The sequence below is a fragment of the Equus quagga genome, chromosome 13 (assembly GCF_021613505.1).
Source record: "Equus quagga isolate Etosha38 chromosome 13, UCLA_HA_Equagga_1.0, whole genome shotgun sequence".
Classification (NCBI taxonomy): Eukaryota; Metazoa; Chordata; class Mammalia; order Perissodactyla; family Equidae; genus Equus; species Equus quagga.
Genome location: NC_060279.1, coordinates 35,075,797 through 35,098,356, shown reverse-complemented (window position 1 = coordinate 35,098,356; position 22,560 = coordinate 35,075,797). Strand labels below are relative to the sequence as shown.

The window sequence follows — 22,560 nt, the reverse complement described above, 5'->3', positions numbered from 1 at the left end:
AATATATAAATAGTTACATAGATATGTACATAATGGGGATATATATGGTATATACATCCTTTATATTTATATTTAAGATAAATATCTCCATAGTTACAGAATGAAAACTGCCTATTTGTGTTAAAAAGCTTTAAAACCAGCATATCTGAGCATCTGAATACTAACTTCAGATAAATAAGGATGAGTTTCTAGTGAGTAAGAAAGAACAAACTTTATAATCTCCAAATTCTAGAGATAGATGCAATTAGTTTCAGAAATTTCCAATCATGTAACTCAGAGACTAGGAAGTTCAGGTTTGCTATTGACCAGATAAATGCAAAAACAAAAAAATCCATAGCAGATGTAAATAATTCCTCAACACAAAATTATGCAAATCATTTAAATATACTGAAAAGTATATGAAAAGAGACTGGATACAACCAATAAATGCTAGATGATTTTGCATCCAGCCAGTTGCCTGCTTTACTTCTTGGACTTGGACAGTTGGGAAATACACCTGTGAAAAAATTATCTGATAGAAGGCATGAAAATGACTTTTGAAATAATTCTTTCAGTGTGAAAATTGTGGTTAGTAACAGAATATTTAAAAATATTATTGATGTGACAATATATAAAAGATATAAAGGCTCTAATTTATGTCTGGGAATTGGAACCTGGAAAACTGACCAATTGTCTCATGCTCTCTCTTTCTCTGACAAGTTCTGAGGCATTTTTGCAAAACTATTTCAATGAGTTCTCTAAGGCACCTAGAACGGGAAAAGTGAGGTGTGTTGCAAAATGCCATAAAGTTGATTTTTTTCCTACTACCCTGGTGATTATTCTCTTCCTGAAAAAGGAGAAATTTTTCCTTAAACTAATGTTATCTTCTTTTTCACCTTTAGCTCAGTGCTCTAGTTTGCAGAACCTCCAGTAATGTTTCTAACTGATCCCTTGTTACTCAATCTATCAGAAATAACACCAAAGGGTTTTCTTTTCCTTATTGTTTTGGGTTCTGATATAAGAACGTTGTAATGAATATTTGATATAAAGTATATGATGTTCTTACCACACATCTTAGCATATAATGTCATCAATAAACACAAATCCCCTCACACTTTGGCCAAGAGATTATCTAATTCTTCCTCTCCCTTCCCATTTTATGGTTTGATAAACTGAGGTTCACATGTTTGTGTCTGAACACTACTCATTCTTTCATTCCATATTCTGATCAAGTTCAGGTAGCTGAGGTTAACTATATTTTTCACTTTTGGAGAGCTAGTTTTCTTGGGTTGGAGAGAGCAACAAAAACACAATAATCCGTAAGTAAGATATAAGGGAAAGCTATTAAATAATTCCATAATCTTTGGCTAGACAAATAACATGTTTTCAGCCTTAGAAAAAGCCTCCTAACTGGTTGCCAGTTATTCTGTTGCATATTAAGCCTCAATTCTTATTTTAACAGACATTTTTGAGAAGGAATGAAGGAATTCCACCAAAAGTCTGGAAATGCTTGCTACCTGCAGACTTTTTGCTGAGTTTCCCATGTATTTCTACTCTCCACCTTGGATCGTGGTCTCTGCCTCTTTCCCTACTCTCTTATATAAAAGTGCTCTCCATGGAGCGGGTTAATGAGACTTTGGTAGCAGAGTTCGTCTTCCTTGGCTTCTCATCTCTGGCCAGGATGCAGCTGCTGCTCTTCATTGTCTTTCTGCTTCTGTACTTGTTCACTCTGGGCACCAACGCCATAATCATTTCCACCATTGTACTGGACAGAGCACTTCATAACCCCATGTACTTCTTCCTTGCTGTCCTCTCCTGCTCTGAGACTTGCTACACCTTTGTCATTGTACCCAAGATGCTGGCTGACTTGCTGGCCCAGAAGAAGACCATCACCTTCCTGGGCTGCGCCATCCAGATGTTTTCCTTCCTCTTCCTTGGCTGCTCTCACTCCTTCCTGCTGGCAGCCATGGGTTATGATCGCTACATGGCCATCTGTAACCCTCTGCAGTACACAGTGCTCATGGGACATGGGATGTGTGTGGGGCTAGTGGCTGCTGCCTGTGCCTGTGGCTTTACTGTCTCGTTGGTCACCACCTCCCTGGTATTTTACCTGCCCTTCCACTCCTCCAACCAGCTCCATCACTTCTTCTGTGACATCTCTCCTGTCCTCAAGTTGGCATCCCATCATTCTCGCCTCAGTCAGTTAGTCATCTTCATGCTTGGTGTGTGTGTCTTGGTTATTCCACTGTTACTCATCCTGGTCTCGTACATTCACATCATCTCTGCTATTCTAAAAATCTCAACCTCTGCTGGAAGATATAAGACCTTTTCTACCTGTGCCTCCCATCTCATTGTGGTAACTGTTCATTATGGTTGTGCCTCTTTCATCTATTTAAGGCCCAAGTCCAATTACTCTTCAAGTCAAGACATCCTAATATCTGTGTCATATACCATCCTCACTCCCTTGTTCAATCCAATGATTTACAGCCTCAGAAATAAAGAATTCAAATCAGCATTTCGAAGAGTAATGGGCCAGACTTCTTGTCTTGTTAATTAGAGTCGTTTTAACTATTCAGTTAAATGTAAGCCTTTTATGTAAAATGTGTCCTTTCACACATTTCTCCTTTAAGTGTAGAACCTTCTGTAACATAAAGATATTTTACATATGAGGAGAATGAGGCTCAAATAAATTAAGATATTCTGGCTTTCTACTATGAATGATACTCTAAGAAGGCTATGCAGATGTGGGAAAGGATTACTCATATTTAGAACAAATTTCATCATATTTCACTGCTCTACAGACTGATCATTCAAAAATAAATATACAAACTGATGAGAGCGAGATGAATGCAAGCTGTTTACTTACAAAGAACAGAAGAAGAAAATCTGACTATTTATTCCTACCCCTCCTACTATCAGTTCTCCCTCTCCTGAAGGGAACAGGCAACTTTGGACCCCTCCATTCTACAGCAACCCCTAGTAGCCTCTTTGGGTTTCTGATTCATCTCCCTCAATCTACATATTGAAATGTCTTTGTTGTTTCTTGGGATTGCTCTGTCTTAGCTTTGCTTGAGATTGGAACTTCGTTATGGAGTCTCTTTTCTATATATATGTATGTCCTTCCCATACTATCCTGCCTTAGCTCTCATATTCATTCCCTGAAAATCATACGTACTTATTCTCTTCAAGGCAGCTGCTAACACAGAATAATTGCTGAAGTACCTCAAGTAATCTAGAAAAGTGATTTAGGTAATGTTAATAGGGTGGAGTGCTAAAGTTGTCTAACGGTCAGAAAATCCATGGACAAATCCTCAGTGATTCCCCTTGCCACACACAACAAAGCCAAGAGTCCTCTGTTAGCAAGGATTTATTATCTAGTCTCTACCGACCTCTCTGGCATTATTGTTTTTAACATTATTATTATCCATTTCTCATATGTGCCTAGTTGTGCACTCTGAAGCTAACCAATTATCTTCTGGTCCCCAAAGTGACATGAGTCTGTATTCTGCCATGTTTTCTCATGTGCTACTCCTTCTCTTTGGAATAGATCCTCTATTTGATTTTCATATTTTATCTCATATTTCATTAAACTTCAACTACTCTCTCACTTTCTCTCTAAAGACTTCTTGTCTCACTGTCACACTCTGCCAATGTTATCAGGTGCTGCCTTCTTTGTGTTCTCATAGCACCTAAGATGTACTCTTATTATGTCTCTTTTTATTTCAACAAATATTTATTTATTGCTTACTATGTACCAGATACTGCTTCAGCTACTGGTAATTGATGATGAACAAAACATGTGTGGTCTTTGTCCTCATGGACCTATGGTCTGGTTTGAGAGAGACCCAGTAAATAAATAAATTCAAGGAAACATAATTTACTACAAGTTGATGTCTATTCTCTGAAGGAAAAGCATAGGAAGGAGCTAGGGGAGAGAATACTAAAAGAAATCTAATTTAGATTGAATGGTATGGAGCTGGCCTCCATGGGGAAAGGACATGTAATCTATAAGCTGAAGGGTAAGTAGAAGTCACTAGGGAAAGGGAATTATTTGAGGAGATCCTTTTAGACAGCAGGAGCAACATGTAGGAAAGCGTTGAAGCAAGAAAGAGCTGGATGAGATAGAGGCAAGCAAAGGCCACATAAGTGTTTTTTGTCTCTCCCTAGAATGAATTCAAATTTCTTGAAGGCACAGATTTTATATTAAACACAAGTTTGTTGGCCCTGTTCCTTCTATAAATGCCTGGAATAAAAGGGATGTTGTTACTATGAGTAGCCTTACCTATTCTTCCATTTTCTGCCCCAAAGCTTGCTTAGCCATCTTCATGCCCTTTCTTAGTGAATGTCAACTCTATTCTCTCAGGTAGCCAGGCCACACACCTGAAAGTGACTTTTGCCATTCTTTTTTTTCTTTCTTATACCACACGTTGAATCAGCCAGTAAGTCCTATAGATTCTATGGGCTTATAGGTTTTCAGTCATGTCCCTTCTCCATTTCCACAGTTTCATCCTATCTCCTTTGTATCATTGTGAGAAATTCAAAATACTAGTAAGCAGGATAGCTGGAATTAACCTAGGTCTCCTCTTATTCTTAGTCTGGTTCTTCTCCCACCTTTCCATGATATCACCCCTTGTTCTTGGTCTCCCTTGAGACACAGTTCTCTAAATGTTGTGGAAAGTCAGTGTTGCAAGATGCTTTCTAGACAACATTCTGTAAGATGCCTCTAGTTCAATCTGAGAGACTAATAACACCTTGAAGCCTTTATTGATACAACCAGAATGTCAGTCCCTACAACTCTCGTCTGTAGAATGGACTTTGGTTTTCTCACCTATTCTTTCATTGAAACTGTTTTGAGAGCTAAAGGAATTTTTCCTTCAGGAGAAGGGTGAGAAGACAAGGCCAGCAAGACTCCTAATTCCTATTTTATTTCCATGGCCGTAATTTATCTTCACTCTGTTCAAAAGCTACATTCTCCTTAACAAAATCTGTTCTGTCATTTCACCAAATTTTGCCTTTGTTCACCAAGGGAGGAAGTGAACTAGCATGAAGTCATCTGCATAAATTTAATCTTAATACCGATAACAACACTCAAACAATAAACTATACATTTGGATTCCTGTACAGGATGGGACTCACCCAAATTTACATTTCAGAAAATGTGGAACTGAAAGTCTGAAAATGTAATTTGTTGTCTTGTCCTGACAGCTGTAAGTCCTTGAGCAAGTATCTTGTCTGAACTTCACTCTTCATAGCTGTAATAATAACTTACATATTTATGTTGTCTTATCTTTCACAAACATTTTTAATAGAGTGTTTTGCTTAACCTTCATGGCACTTTTCTCTAATAGTTATTATCAGTTCTATTTTTCAGATAAAGTACTTACAAACTGGAGAAGTTGTTTCTTGTCCAAGTCACACAAATGCAAGGGATGAAAGAGTGACTCAAGCCATAGGCTGAACTGATTCTACATCCTTTGCTTTAAATTACCCTGCTGTCCCTCATCAAGCCAGTCCTTGGTATCTGGCACAACTCTCTGAGAAGACAGTTCTAATAACTGTTGTGTGAAAGTCCAAATTAAACTCACCGTTTTCTCCACCCAAACTTACCCTGCAGTCTTTATACTGTATACTTGGCAAAGTTAACTCCATCCACCCAGCCAACAAGTTATGCACATGGAAGTCATCTTCACCACTTTTTTCTGTTTTCCTCACACCACACATTGAGTCAGTCGTTAATTCCTATAGATTATACTGTCCTAAAGTTCCTCAATTACATTCCTTTATCATTTCCACAGCAATAATCATTCTCTTTCCTGTGAATCACTGCAAGAATTTCATGTCTGGTTCTCTCAAATCCATTGTTCACACTTCCAGGAGGGATATCATAAGGTTTTTGTGAGAATTAAATTATATAAAATGTGTTCCCCACTTAGAATAGTGGCTGCCATTTACTAAGCACTATTTAAATGTTGATTATTATCATCGTCTGTGTAATCGTCATCATCCTTCTAAAATGAAAATCTTGCCAGATAATGTCCCAGATTATAAATCCTGTAATAGCTACTAACAGATTTAAAGGTAGATTTTAAATCCTGAACCAAGGAACTTGCTGTTCCAAATGGTGTTCTGTTTCATGCCACCTTTCCTTTACATGGATTGTGCTATATTTTACTGAAATATATTCTTTCTCATAATTTGTCTACCCACTACTCAGATTTCAAAAACTCTCTCAAGCGTAACCCCCTCCAAGAAGATTTTTGTTAACTTCTACAGTCTAATTCATATTTCTCTTCTATATGCTGTCACAGAAACATGCACATCTCATATTCACATTTCTCTCTTAGCTCCCCATCATGGCATACTCATTCAGTACCCTCTTTGCCTCCTCCATTGGGAGTAAATTTCATAAGGAAGACTATCCTTATTTGAACCCACACCACCTGATTATAATATTTTCATGACAGAAGTAAGAAATTAATATATGCTTTTGGAATGAATAACTATGTAAATATTGTGTCCAGATCCTGCAACGGGTACTTCCACACTACATCGCGTCCCCCAGATTTGATGTTTTGCTGCTGCCACTGCTGGATCTCTGCCAGTCCATTGTTCTGTCATTTCTCAAAACATACTCCTCTCACTGGAAATAGAGGCTAGAGTGCAGGATGGAAAAAACAGGAAATTCTTGCCTCCAAGCAAAGGAAGAAAAGCAAGAACTGCCGGAGAACATCCATGGCAGGGGGTCACCAGGTCTTTTTTGCTGATACTGTCCAGTAGCCTCCAGAATTCTAATGGGTCACTTCACTAGGATGTCTAAAATAGGAAGCTAACAAATTCCCCTAGTCTATTCCATGGTTTATCTTTTGACAAGACAGTTTTGAGGTCCATTTTCCCCTTGGATTAGTTTCTAATTAAGGGGAGGCAGGACCTGTATCAGGAGGAATGTGATAATGCCTCCCTAGGGTGCTGGATAGTGAGATACCCAGCAAAGCATCTACACTAATGCTGATAACCAGAAAAACACCTTTTAATAAGACTGGGTAGGGTTGTAGCTCAGTCAGGCCATTCAGAAGAGGCACAATGAACATCGTTATGAGAAGTGAGGTGGTGATTCTTTTATTAGTTTGAAAAATTTTAAGAGAATGAGAGGAATATCTGTAATATACGGGGAGCGGTACTATTTGCAGAAAATTTACTTGCACATTTTCTTAAAGGCCTTGGGCCACGGTAAGGAGATAGCATTCTGCTGTACTCCAGGACTCACATTTTGGAGAACATGGAACTCTTTCATGTTGGTTACCTGGTTCTTTATTTCATAACTTAAAGAAAATGACTCATTAGACTATCTAAAGTCTTATAGCACATTATGCCATCTCGAAGACGATAACTAATTTTGTCTTTCTTCTTATGTTCAATTCAAAAATTGTTGAGATGTTTTTAGAATTGTGGTCTATGTATACACGATATGGAAGGATTGAGGAGTGGCAATAGGGAAAGTAGTTGCATGAAGAGACAAGATAGTGCTCAGGTTGAGGTCTTAATATTAGGATATAAAGGAAAACATTAGAGATATTTCAGAATGGCCATAAGAAGTATTCGTAGTATCAATCTCAAGAAGGAAGGAAAGAAGGAAATACTTAATTAGGGCTTCTTATGTGTAATTCTGGGCTCCATTTTTTTACTTACGCTGCCCATTAATATTCATAATATCCAAAATTGCAGAAAAGAAAATTCAGACTCAGGAAGAGTAAGTTATTTACTCAAAGGAAATGCTGAAATAAGAATGTGAATTTGTGCCTTTTTACTTCATCTCTAATGCTTTCTTCACAATATACATCTTTCTCTAGCTTCCTTTGCTCATTGGAAGTAACTTTACCAGATGCATGACAAATATCAACAAACCAGTTGTAATGATTTGTGCATGTATTAATTTGTTCAATTATTGATTTTCTCACATAGCTTTTGAATATTTGCTATTTTGTAGGATCTTTGATGCTGATGGGGTTAAAGAGACACATATGAATACATGGTGTCTAACACATAAATTTTGTCAAATTAACATCAACATGGTATCTGCCTTCTAAGATCTTGAGTTGTCCCAGGCAAGAGAGATCATTATCTAGAATTACATAACGTGTGAGAAGGTCTAGAATATGTGTCTCATAAGGGCAGGAGTCTTTATTTTGCTCACTGATATATCTCAAATACCTAATGGAGTGACCCAACTTGGTATGTACCCAGTACATATTTGTTGAATTAAAGAAGGGCTATGGGAAACTGACTTGGGAGCAAATGATTTGCTTTTTCCTAAGAGATCAGAACATCTGCCTGGAAAATGCCAGGAGAAGGCATTGTTGTGATATGACATGGCTCATTGCATGCTCAATGAACTGCATGAAGTTCCATATGATTAAAATATTGGGATAAAATCTGGGAGCTGGAAGAGAAGAATTTTGATTGTAGTAAGAAACCAAATTATCATGAGCCCTTTTTTTTCTCACAAGGGATTTGGAATATTATAAAGTTTCCAGAGATCATTATAGGGTTTTGAGAAAGAAGATACTTTATTAAATGTAAATTTTAATGTCCCTGCTTTTACTAGTGCTTCCCAGTTGGACTATTTCAACAGTCACTTGGCTCTTTAACTCCTTTTTCCTGCCACCTTGTCCAAGCTGTTCTCTGGTCTGCAATGCCACACCTCTCATTCTCAGGACCCTGTATCCTTGCTGCCCAGAAAACTCTTGGAAATAATCTCCTTCAATTGCTCTTCTTAGACCAAAACAGTGGAAGTAAATACAATTATAGACTCTTGCCTTGAATGGATTTGTGTCTTCTAATTTCCCCTTTCAGACCCTACTTTGAGAGAGGAAAGACAAACAATATTGAAAAAAAAAAAGAGTATAGTGGATATTTATTTTTCTTTTTAGAACCACTGAATCTCTTCAGATTTCCAAGTTCTGCCTCTTGAGAAGAATCAGTCTTGTTAAAAACAACAGATATGGGACTCAGGGGGCCTGAAGAGGTAAAGAAAGTTCATTTTCCAATAAAGCTGTTAGTCCATTGTGTTGTATGTTCTATGTTCATAGTTCTACCTGCAAGACAAAGTAAGAAATAGAATTTAATTGCCATCTGGCATGCATGAGCACATGCACACACACAGACTGAAGCAAAAGATTCACCTTAGATAAGGTCTACTTGTACTTTGTTTATTTCCCCCAATGTCTCCTCTGCTTCTCTCATCTACTCTATTTGGGTTTTAAAACTGCTGGCTTTGACCTCTAACCTGATTCTATAAACTTGGTGATGGAATAAGCATAAAGATTCAAAATCACTGAGAATGACTTATTTGTTTAGAGAGAAAAGAGCCTATCAAGACAAATAACAGTCAAAGAAAATAGCACTACTGATACAACACTTCCTATGTAGCAGGTGCTTTTTAAGTACTTTACATATGCTAACGCATTTATCCTCACAACAGCCCATTTCCCAGACGAGAAAATTATAACATGGAGATGTTCAGTAAATTTTCCAAGGCCACACAATCACTAAATGCAAGAATTGAGACCCGAATCCAAGTTAACCGTCTCCAGATTCTGTACTCTCATCTATGCTGCAATACTATCTTTCTGGTACCCCATACAAAAACATAACAGAAATTTGTATTACAACTTCCAAATGGTCCTTATTATAAATACACCTATGTGCATAAACCTATTATAGTAGGTAAATTTTCAAAAATGGAAGTACTGGAACAAGTGGGATGAATATATTTAAGGGTCTTGATACATTCTGCTGAATTTTCTTTTTTTCTCACATCATGCATTTATTTTTAAGAAATTATTTTCAGGGTATCCTAGGTTCACCCAATAGTCCATGTGTATCATCATATAGTTCTGCACAGTCAGAATTTATGAACTTGAAGCATTGCAAGAAATGTAATATTTTACATTATATTACATTTTGATAATATTTTTGATAGTATTCCATTTGTTTTCGAATAGTTCTGATTGCACTTTTATTGCAAATAAATATTTTTATGCAGTAAAATTACTGGTTATATACTACTCTTTGATGATCTGTAATTATCTTTAAGCTTAGCTTTTCAATTTTTCTATGCAGTGACATATTTTTTCTAATAATTTAATTTTTTCCATTTTATTGATGCACCCACAAGAGCTTTTCAACATTATGTGAGTTGGAGATTTAAACTGATTTTCTTTTTCTTAAAAAAGTTTTATTGCATTACTATTATATGTGAAAACATTTAGGTGGCATTGAGATCATCTCGTGTCTGAAGGTTTGTTGAAATTCTCTGTTGAAAAATACTAGCACAGTGTCTTTTTTGAGAGGTAACTCTAAGATAACATCCTCTATTTCTTCTAAGAATATTTGCCTATATAGCTTTTTCTTTTCTTTTTTACTAGATAATATCTTGGAATTGCTTTCCTAGAAAATTATTCATTTCATCTAGACTTCCAAATTTCTTTGCAAAGATTTGTACAAATGATTCTATTATGAAATTTGAAAATGTCTTCCTTGAAATGATTATTTCCTTTGTCATTCAGTGCTATTAATATTTATGCTTTCTTTTATTTTTTCTGGATAAACTAGTAGTAGTTTGCATGTTTCTTTTTGTAAAAAAGGTAACATATCTGTGCATGCATGAATATATTCTAACGTTTTTCTGTTTTTCCATAGTTATTTCAAATTTTATTTGTAATATATTTTCCTTTGCATTACCCCTTAATTTGTCTTTCTAGTTTCACTTTCTGATATTTTGGAAAAATGATTATTTTTAAAATTTTTATTTAGACATATAATTAAGCTTTAAATTTCCTCTCATCACTGCTTTCAACTTAACCCACATATTCTAACCTGTAGACTATGGCTGATATTATTTTCCAGAACTTATTTTGTTCTACTTTGTATTTATCCTTGACCCAACAGTTGTTTAACAATATACAAAAATTCTCAGGTGGAAGATCCTTTTTGATTTAGTGCTAGTTACTAATATATTCTATCAGGATTAGGAGATATTGTTTGTATCCTTCCCATTTTGTGACATTGGTTGAAGTTTTGTTGTGATTTGTAGTCTATATTCATAAATATTTTATGTGTCTTGAAAAAAGTATATACTCTTTTATTAAAATATGAGTTCAATATAGAACTATAAGATATACTTTGCTGATTTTGTTGTTGTTTAGGTCTCTTGAATGCTTAGTTATAATTTCCTTCCCCATCTGTTTTAACAGAGTGGCTTATTAAAGTTAAAGTTAAGCGGTTTACTAAAGTTTACTAGTATGTCTGCCTGTTTCTCCTTGTAAATATTTTATACCTTCTTTCTTATGAAGGTAGTTCCAGTGTTTTGGGGGAGATATAAATTCATATCTCTTATAATTTCATTATGAATTGTAGCTGTCAGCATTAAAAGTCTCTCTTGTCATGGTTTTTGTTGCTTTTCATGTAATGTTCCTGGTCTGAATTTTAAATTGTCAAACATTAGTATCATAACTCTTGCTTTTTTGGTTTCCGTGTGCTGGGTATAATTTCCCTTATCTTCATTTTTTAGCCTTTCTGAATTATTTTGTTATAGTTGTGTCTTATATAATGCATAGAGTTAAGTACTGCCTTAAGAATATACCTGATTTTTAAAATCTTTAGTCTTTTTTGCAGGCATTCACTATTTGTTTGATCAGTTTTAAATAATGGCCATTGAGTCTCATCTATTATTTAGGCAGCAATAAGTAAGATTTTCCTACTTCACAATTTCTTGCTTCATTCCTTTTTTATATTTTTAAATGTATTACTTAGGTACATAACATTTACTTAGTATGTTTCCATTCATTTTCCCACTTGTTTGGGTCTTGGATTTATAGTAGGTATATTAATTCAATGTCTACCATGTGCCTCTTGGTAGAAAGATACTGCAGACAACTCTTGGTGAATAGAACTCTTCACCTAGTGACTTCATCAAGAAAAGCTAGAGGTTTTCGTATTACTGAAGCATTAGTACATTTAAAACTATTTTTCTATATCTTTTATATTTGAGGACAATTTGTCTGGGTATAAAAATCCTTGGTCAAACTTTCCTTCCTTGAATTTCTTAAAAATCTTAACATTCCCATTATGTATTTTATATTGCTGCCAAAAAATATGATTTCCAAATTTTTGTGTGTGTGTGTGAGGAAGATTGGCCCTGAGCTAATATCTGTTGCCAATCTTCTTCTTTTTGCACAAGGAAGATTGTTGCTGAGCTAACATCTGTGTCACTCATCGCTATTTTTTTTTTTTTTGTATTTGGGATGCTGCCACAGCATGGCTTGATGAGCAGTGTGTAGGTCCCTGCCCAAGATCTGAACCTGCTAACCCCAGGCTGTCGAAGTGGAGCCTGCAAACTTAACCACTATGCCACTGGGCCAGCTCCAAAAGGATTTTCTTTTTATTGTTAGTAATCAGTATTTTTGTTCAAATACCCAGGTACCTTTTCATCTTATTTCAGTACGATACTTCAACTAGGATACATCTTAGACTTGACTGTTTTTGATCAATGTGTGTGAATATTTGTATAGTCATGAATATGAAAAGGATGAAAGGATGAAGAATCATTTGAATGTATAGTTACTGGTCTTTTATTTCAGGGAATTTTTCTTTAATAGTTTTAAATATTAAGTATTTTTTTATAAGAATCCCAATACTTTACATGCTGAATCTGCTCTGTATTTTTTCTATGTCTATTACTTTCTCTTTAATCCTAATTAAAGTATTTTTCTATTTCATTTAATTATAGTTAACTAATGTTGGTCAGTTTTGCCAGAATTTTCTTCCATTTGTGGCTGGTTTTTTTATTATTTTCTTTTGTCATATTTTGTTGTACAGTTGTCATTTGCAGAACTTTATTATATATTTGTATGATTTAATCTTTTTCAAGTCTTCAGGTTTATTCTCTCTGTTTGTTCCACTGTGTTTTACACCATGCTGCTTTGGGCTTTTTCCTTTTTTCTAATCTTGACCAAAGAGATTTTTCCAATACAAATACTTGCTAACACATTGAATAACAAAGAAATTTTGAAAAATTATTTTGGCACAGGCCCCATGGCTAAGTGGTTAAGTTCACGTGCTCCACTTTGGTGGCCCAGGGTTTTGCTGGTTCGGATCCTGGGCACGGACCCGAGCGCCGCTCATCAGGCCATTCTGAGGGGGCGTCTCACATAGCACAACTAGAAGGACCTGCAACTAGAATATACAGCTACGTACTTAGGGGGACTTTGGGAAGAAGAAGAAGAAGAAGAAGAAGAAGAAGAAAGATAGGCAACAGATGTTAGCTCAGATGCCTATCTTTAAAAAAAAATACTTTTTGTACCTTTTAGAACTTGAGGGGAGGTTTAGATGTGCTATAAATAGAATACATCTGATCTAAGATAATTTAGTTAATGAGAATTTTTATGGCTAAAAAGTTTTCTTGTTTTCCCTAATTGTTAGCTTTTTTTAAAATTTACTCTTGATAGAAAATCAAAAGTAGTCAATATTTCTTCTGTTTTTACTACAGAAAAAGAAATCTTTCAAATCCCTGACCCCAATTTACATTGCTTTTCACACTCCCATGACCCACATACATTGTTTTTTCTAAAAACAGTTCATGTATCAGCATTTAGTGACTCTACCATAGACTATGTTTTGTTTTAGGTATGGTGGACACCACATGTATTTATAAATTGAGATGATGATGGACAAGGAAAGTGAAAGGTAGTAGGGTTAATTTTAGTCACCTCAGAAAGTAGTTATTCTGTATAAAAATAGGGATAATGAATCATTTGATCTCATCAGTTTGAATCAGCTGAAAAATCAGTCTTCTTATTTTTCTTGAATGTCATATTGTGGTTGTTCAAAAAAGGGAACAGTGAGAAGAATAGTTATAATTCGCAATCTAACACAATCTATCTGTATTGAAGTTGATAGAACCTATCTCCCAACTATCCGTTCAGGTATAAAATCTTCTCTTCCTTTTTGTATATATTTATGGCTTTATTAAGTGGGAGTTGGAGATAGAATAGGGCATTACTAGCATGGTAAAGTCTATCTTAGGTTAAAAATGCAAATAATTAATAATTTATGATTATTTTTACAGAAAAATTTTAAAGATCTGTGATTGTTTCAGGAATACTTAAAGATCTTAGGGAAGGACTAAAATAATGAGTATTGAATGGATCCTAATGCCCTAAAGACTTCTGGTTAGTGATTAAAATAGACATATATACAAAAAAAATTAAATAATCGATATGCTATCTATGAATTTCTTCCAAAATAACTTTTTAAAAATACCTTGATATACCTATAATTCATGCTTTTTGTTTGTACAAGTTGACAGAGTTATGTAATCATCACCACAATCCAGTTTTAGAACATTTTCATTATCACAAAATGATCCCTCTTGTGTTCTTCTGTCAAATCCCATTCTGCCCCTAGCCTATGGTCACAACTAATCTCTTTTCTACCTGTATAGATTTTCTTTTACTGTGCATTTCCTAAAATGGAATTTGCAGCCTAGGTTTTAGCAGTTGGTTACTTTTACTCAGCACAATGTCTTTGCAGATAATTTATATTATGGTAGGTACTTATAGTTCATTTGTTTTTATTGCTGAATAGAATTCAACTTTTGTTTATTTATTCATAAATTGATAGACATTTGGATATTTTCCTTTTTTGACTATTATGAATAATGCTACTATGAACGTTCATATAAAAGTCTGTGTGAACAGACTTCTCTTTAGTAAGATTCCTAGGAATGAGATTGCAGGGTCATAAAGTAAATTTATTTATAAAAATGTGCCAAACTATTTTCCAAAGTAACTGCATAATTTCATACTTACATCAGCAATAGGCGAGGATTTTAGTCTCTCCCTACACTTACCAGCTTCTTTTAGTTTCCATCTTTTTAGTTATTGCCTTTTCAGTGCGTGTGAGCAGGCATCTCGTTGTAGTTTTAATTTGCATTTCCCTAATGACTAATGATGTTTAACATATTTTCCTACACCTATTAGCCACTGATAAACTTCGTTGAAATGTATAAAGTGTTTGCTCGTTTTAACTGTGTTTCTCATATCACTTGATTATAATAGTTACTTCTATTTGGTGAGTAAAAATTCTTTATTAGATATGTCTTGCAAATATATTTTTTTGTCTTTGGTGAGTTTCTTCATTTTCGCAATGATACCCTTTGAAGTGTTTATTTCTAGACTCTCAATTATATCCATGGGTTTATATGTATAATTATATGCAAGTACCATGCTATCTTAATTACTGTATCTTTACATTGCTTTGAATTCACAAAGTATAAATCCTCGATCTTTGCTCTTCTTTTTACAATTATTTTATCTATTCTGGTTTCTTTCCATAGATTTTTATGATTATCTTGTCAATTTTTACAGGAGAAGCCTGCTAGGGTTTGATAGGATTTATGTTGAATTTATGGATCAATTTACTCAGAACTTCCTCTTATTAATATTGAGTCCTAGAATTCATGAACATGAATATGTGTTCCTTTATTTACATCTTTTTTAATGTTCTCAACAATGTTTGGTAGTTTTCTGTGTGTGTGTCTTGCACATCTATGTTAAATTTAATCATAACCAGGCATGTATATTTTTGCTATTGCAAGTAGCATTGCCTTCTTTATTTCATTTTTGGATCATTTGTCACTAGTTCTATTAGGCAGAATAGTGACCCCTCAAAGATGTCCATATACTAATTCCTGGAACTTGTCAATATTTTAGGTTACATGAAAAAGGACAATTGAGGTTGCAAGATAGAATTAAGAATGCTAATCCTCTGACCTTCAGATAGGGAGATTATTTTGTATTATTCAGGTGTGTCTGATGTAATCACAGGATTCTAAAAAGTGGAAGGAAGAATCAGAGAGTCAAAGACAGAGATGAAACTTTGCTGGCTTTGAAGATAGAGGAGAGGGACCATGAACCAATGAATGCGAGAGACTGCCAAAATGTGAGAAACTGGAAAATATAAGTAAAAGGCAAAATTCTTCCCTAGCACCTGAAGAAAGGAACACAGGCCTGCACACCTCAGATTATTATATCCATGTCCTGACTACGTTTTACTTTTTTCTTCTTCTTTGCAGATCTTGGCAGAAAACCTCACCATGGTCACGGAATTCCTATTGCTGGGTTTTTCCAGCCTTGGTGAAATTCAGCTTGCCCTCTTTGTGATTTTTCTCTTTCTGTATCTCGCCATTCTCAGTGGTAATGTCACTATTATTAGTGTCATCCGTCAAGATCAAAGCCTCCACACTCCAATGTACTTCTTCCTTGGCATTCTTTCAACATCAGAGACATTCTACACCTTTGTTATCCTACCCAGGATGCTTATCAATCTCCTCTCTGTGGCCAGGACAATCTCCTTCATCTGTTGTGCCATTCAAATGTTCTTCTTCCTTGGCTTTGCTATGAACAACTGCCTGGTATTGGGGGTGATGGGTTATGATCGTTATGCTGCCATCTGTCATCCTCTACATTACCCCATCCTTATGAGTTGGCAGATGTGTGGAAAATTGGCAGCCGCTTGTGGGATTGGAGGCTTCTCAGCCTCACTTATATTAGTAAATTTAGTTTTCAGCCTCCCTTTCTGTGGTGCCAACAAGGTCAACCATTACTTCTGTGACATCTCCCCAGTCATTCATCTGGCTTGCACCAATACAGATGTTTACGAATTTGCTGTATTCATCTGTGGGGTTCTTGCAATTGTGGTCCCATTTTTGTTCATCTGTGTTTCTTATGTCTGCATTCTGAAGACTATCCTAAAGATTCCCTCTGCTGAAGGCAGACAAAAAGCTTTTTCCACCTGTGCCTCTCACCTCACTGTTGTTATTGTTCACTATGGCTGTGCTTCCTACATCTACCTGAGGCCAACAGCAAACTATGTATCCAGCAAGGACAGGCTAGTAACGGTGATGTATACCATTGTCACTCCATTATTAAGCCCCATGGTATACAGTCTCAGAAACAAGGATGTCCACATTGCTCTCAGAAAAGTTTGGGGGAAGAACAGAGCTCTAAAGTTAAATAATTGAAATATTATTATATTTTAGATTCTATGAGAAAAAATGCCCCTTTTCACATGCATACTATATCTATAAGCAATTCACTGAAATAATAGTTCTGTATAAGATGTGTATCATAAAACATATTTTTCTCCTCACAATCCTTTAAATCCAGTCTGTGGGGTATTATTTTTCAGCTTCTGAGATGGAATCTCAGCGTGTTCCCAAATCTACCCAGTTCATGGTAATAACCAAAAGTCTAAATTTCATTTAATGCTAAAATTTTCCCCTTTCTCTGGTGTTAGTATTCTTTAATTCGTGAATCTACATTGGGGCCAATGGAGGTTCACTTATTTATTAGCTCTGTCAGCCACCACTTCTCTCACTACTAACTTTCCTCTTATCCTTGAAGATTACATTGGAGAGAGAGAAGGAACAGTTGGAGGAATGGTCTTACTTGACTGTTACTGTCATGCTGTGGCACTGGTGCTCTCAGGGCTTTGCAGGTGTTGGACACTGAGTCCTTCTCATGTGCTGAGCTTTCATGGGTTTTTGGAAGCATTTCCTACTTGGAGCTTTTGCTACCTTTCTTGTGACAGGGTTGAAGCTACCTCTGGCTGACAGCTTGTCAACTTGCCACTTAGTTCTGAGAGTTCTCCAATTTTCTGAGTCATGTCTCTTTTGGGGGTTCTTAGGTAAATTCATTTCAAGTGATTCCAGATTGACTTTTTCAATTAACTGGCCCATATCTGATGCAAAAGAAAATGTTTGCATCTTTGCCCCTCCCATAGTCAGATGAATTGCAGACATCTCCCTTTCTTCTCTGGTACTTCACACCAATAGCCACAGACTCCTACATTCAGATTTCACCCATAGAATCAGATCCCAGTCCACTCAGCACCTTTAACTCCATGGGATACATATCAAAGTCTTGAAGTGGTTCTTCTTTTGAGGGGAGATAAAATATCGAGAACTTCAATAGCTTCCTCCAAAGAATGTATGTCCATCCCTTTTTGACTGAACATTTTTATTTTTCTCAAATAGATGAGGCATTTTCCTCTCTCTACTTTTGTGTCTCCATTGAAACTAAGATAGAAAAAATCCCGTTTCTTCATTATATGCCCCTAAAGCCTGTTTCTCCTCTAGAATAAGGTATTGTGATGGGGTTTATTGGTAAATATTGACTTCCAAAATTTATTTTTTTGTAAAATGAATCAAATAGGTGGCCTGACCAGTGGTATAGCCATAGTTAAACACCTTAATCATTCTTGCCCACATCTTGCCACAGATATATTTTTGAAAATCTGTTGAAAGCAGTATCCAAAAATGAAATTATCCTCATGTATGTATGATGGGGAAACTTGCTTACAATTTCAGGAGTTTACACAGTATCTAAAGCCCATTCATAGATCCAAATTGTGAGTTCCTCGTTTATGTCCAATCTCATCTAAATCATTTCACTCTATTTTTACTATTTCATCTTCTCTTTTTGACTTTTAACATTTTGTTACAATGTTCCTTTTTACCTCTTTGAGAAATTTCTTATATACAACTGTCACAGACTTTATGTTTTATAATTTGATTATATGGCAGGTGAAATTAATTGGCATTCTTGCAGCTACCTACCAGATTTTCTTACTGGATTTAACTTTTGCTTCAATGCTAAATCTCAGAAAAACTCACCATGGGGTAAATAAAGATGATGTTCTATTTAGGATGCACCCATAATTAACTAGAATAGTGCTGTTTTATGATGTCATATTCATTTAAAAAAAATTAGGAGAAGCTGCTGTGCAGTCTAGAATCTAAAGTTGCTGAATATAGAGTATGTAGACATTAGGAAAATTAAATCTGTACTGTAGGAAGCAGCAGTAAGTGAGCAGGAAGCTCCAGAAATGCACTTTGTACTTAGTACATTGATCAATTTTAATACAAAGTGACTGAGTTTTGTGTCTAACAAAGTACATAGAATGTTTTCTACAGCAGCCAGACACTAACGTGATTTCTGATTTTTATTAATCTTACTTTATGGGTATAATTTCTTATTATCTTCTTCATGTGTGGGTTGCCTGAGTAACATTTTTAGTTAGTAGAAACATTAAAAATTTGAAATTATCTTTAACAAAATATATACAATGTAATATAATTTAGGAGACTATATATAAGAAGAAAAACTCTTTTACATAAAAATACTTTGTAGTGATGAAAAAAGGGCCATCTTAGCCATTCTTACATACTAGTTACATTCTTAATTACAGTTATAGGTACATAAAAGTATCGTAAAAGACAAACCTAGATTCGCCACATTGGACATCAAACTCCTCCATTTAGTACTTCTAAGATGGGGTCCTCATGGTGGTGGAGCCTGTGCTGGCATAGAAGCCAAATAATTTCTCAGTCAAAAGGGCCATTACCTCCTTTTGTCCAATATATAACCCTGTCCCACCAAAGTATCCCTCCATTTTCAACTATTGCATGAGTATTTCCTGATTTCCCTTCTTTAAAACACCATAGCAGTTTGGACCAAACTTATGCCTTGTAATGAGTTCTGATTTTTTCAGTATTTAGATCCATATCTTATCTCCTCTACCAGGCCATCAGCAATCTGACAGGAAGTCCCTTGTCATACCCAAGTATTGGCCCCTCCCATTATTCTCTAGATCCCTGATACAGTATGCAAAATGCAGTAGATGACTCATAAATGTTTCAACTTTATTTGACTGCTCTACATAGCTGAATAGAACACCTGAAAGTACACACAAAAGGTAGAAATATTTATGTCCCCCAAAACTTAGTGATTTAAAACAACAATAATTATTTATTCTGCTCATTAATCTCCAATTTGGCAATGGCTTGTTCTCTGCTCTGTACAATGTCAACTGGGCAGCTTGACTAAGGTAGAAGGACTGACTTCCAAGATGGCTCACTTACATGACTGGCAGGATGGTGTTGGCTGATGCTCGGGAGTTGAGCTATGACTGTAGACTGGGAGTCTCAATTCCTTTCCATGTGAACTAAAAAGATGCAAATTATCCACACCTGACATATGCAAAATGCCATGGTGAGCTAGGCATATGATAACTGCATTAGATACTCCCTTTTGGAAAAGGGGGAAATGAGGATCATAGCAGTCACTGCTGCATAAAAATTCTGAAATCCAGCTGGGCTCTTGTTGCCAGTCCCTTGTTCAGAACCCAGTCCTATTTCCTGAGAATGATTCTCCATGGCTTTTGGCTCTAACTGAGGAGTCTTTTTCTCACTCTCTGATAATTCTTCCTTGTGTATAAGACGTAGCCAGTATTTGTAGATGAACAGTTTTCTCAGTCTCACTCCTGGATGTAAGAACATTGGAGGACTTAAAGTATTTTTGCTTTTATTGTCTCCATCCTTTTTAGGATAGGCTGATAGAATTTCTTTAAAAAACTTTGTGGGTTTCTAAAGTATCAATTTATAAAGTTAATTTTATTAGGCAAAAGTCACGTCCACATTTCTTTCTTTATTATGGGCTATCTGTGAGGCTGCTGTATGACAATTCCCTTAAGACTCTTAAAAAGAGCTATTGCTTAACTTAGAGGATTTATGCTATTGGGATACTTATAAACCTTTCTTGATATAGACTTAAACATTTCTGAGTTCTAACCAAGAGTTTTGCAGCCACATTCTTGAGATATTTACTCTGAGACAATGGTTTCCTGATAGAATTTTTGATTTGATTTTCTCCCTGAAGCCATTTCTTACTTTGAGAATCTTTACTAGGACAGATTGGGGAAGAGATGAGAAGTAATTTTATTTTCAAGTCCAACAAGTTCTGGATTTTTTAAATATTTCCTCTAAATTCTTCTCAATAATTTAACAGCACTTTCTTTTGTTCATAACTTTCATATGTCAGGAGCAGATAACCTGCATCTTTAACTCACAGAACTTCAAATTGAAAGAAACTACACCTAAGCTATACCATATGTATGTGGACTTGATTTAGATCACAAGATCCTGGACCTTGAGCCAGAGGCAGCCAAATGTTGTGATTGGATGAGATTTTGTGGTGTCTTGGAGGAGGGTGAATACATATTGCAAGTGTAAGAATGTAAGCAATTTATGATCTTCAGAAAGATCATACTAAACTAAATAACCACAAATACTTTGATCATCTTCCCAATGAGATGTGGGCTTTATGTCCCTTCTCCTTTGAAAATGGGTGGTCCCATTATGACTGCTTTGACCAATAAAATACACTGTCATGGTGCTACACCTTAAATGACTAGCAGCATCCACTTCCTGGATCTTAGAACATTTACCCTTTGAACCGAATTACCATACTGTAAAAAACTACAAGCAGCCCCATGGAGAGGACCTCATGGAGAAGAATTGAGGTTCCCAGTTTAGAATCATAGTTCAGCTCCTGACCATCAGCTAACACCACAGCAATAAAAAGAACAAACTACTGTGAAATATATGTATAAATATTATTCAGTGATAAAAAAACAAAATCCTGCCTTGTGGAACATGGGTGGACCTTGAGGGCATTATGCTAAGTAAAATAAGTCAGATAGAGAAACACAAATACTATTTGATCTCACTTATATCTGGAATCAAAAAAAGTTGAATTCATAGACATGCAGAGTAGAATGGTGGTTTCTAGGGGCTAGAGGTTGGGGGAAATGGGGAGATGTTGGTCAAAGAATTCAAACTTCCAATTATAAGATGCATAAGTTCTTGGAATCTAATGTACAGCATATTGACTACAGTTAACAATACTGTATTATATATTTGAAAGGTGCTAAAAGAGTAGCTATTAAATGTTCTCACCACACATACACACAAATACATAATTATGTCAGATTATGGAAGTGTTAACTAACCTTAGTGCGGTAATCTTTTTGCAATACATGTATCAACCATCATGTTGTACACTAACCTTAGACAATGCTATATGTCAATATATCTCAAGAAAGCTGGAAAAAATATATCAAGACAGCGTTGTCTTGAGGCAGGGAGTCAACTGGAAAGGGGCACAAAATAACTTTTAGGGTGACAGAAATATTGTGTTTCTTGATTGGTGTGGTGATTAAACGAGTGCATGTATTTGTAAAAACTGGCAAATAACTTACACTTAAAATATTTGAATTTTATTTAAGTAAATTATTTCTTAATTAAAGGTAAAATAAGGGAAAAAGTGAATGCAGAAGGGAAATTAAGGGGACTGGCCATGTGGCCGAGTGGCTAAGTTCACATGGTCCACTTCAGTGGCCTGGGGTTCTCCAGTTCGAATCCTGGGCACAGACATGCACACTGCTCATCATGCCATGCTGTGGCAGCATCCCACATAGAAGAACTAGAATGACTTACAACTAGGATATACAACTATGTACTGGGGTGTTGGGGAGAAAAAAAAAGAGGCAGATTGGCAACAGATCTTAGCTCTGGGCCAATCTTCAGGGAAAAAAAAAAGGAAATTAATACCCCCATGGCCACATGTTAAAAAATTGTAGCAACAAAATATACTCAACGAAAACAAAATATTTTATTAAAAA

General features: G+C 35.6%; 2 protein-coding genes across 2 annotated transcripts; both read left to right on the top strand.

Moving 5' to 3' along the window:
- The first annotated feature begins 1,594 nt into the window (after positions 1 to 1,594).
- LOC124251470 (olfactory receptor 10K1-like) lies at positions 1,595 to 2,536 on the top strand. Its single transcript, XM_046684291.1, has one exon. The coding sequence runs from the start codon at positions 1,595 to 1,597 to the stop codon at positions 2,534 to 2,536; it is 942 nt and encodes a 313-aa protein (XP_046540247.1).
- A 13,575-nt stretch (positions 2,537 to 16,111) lies between these two features.
- On the top strand, positions 16,112 to 17,059 carry LOC124249359 (olfactory receptor 10R2-like). The gene has a single exon (XM_046680265.1). The coding sequence runs from the start codon at positions 16,133 to 16,135 to the stop codon at positions 17,057 to 17,059; it is 927 nt and encodes a 308-aa protein (XP_046536221.1). The 5' UTR covers positions 16,112 to 16,132.
- The last annotated feature ends 5,501 nt before the right edge of the window (positions 17,060 to 22,560 follow it).

Coding starts and splice junctions, on each gene's coding strand:
- LOC124251470 (XM_046684291.1), top strand. CDS start 1,595: ATGGAGCGGGTTAATGAGACTTTGGTAGCAGAGTTCGTCTTCCTTGGC.
- LOC124249359 (XM_046680265.1), top strand. CDS start 16,133: ATGGTCACGGAATTCCTATTGCTGGGTTTTTCCAGCCTTGGTGAAATT.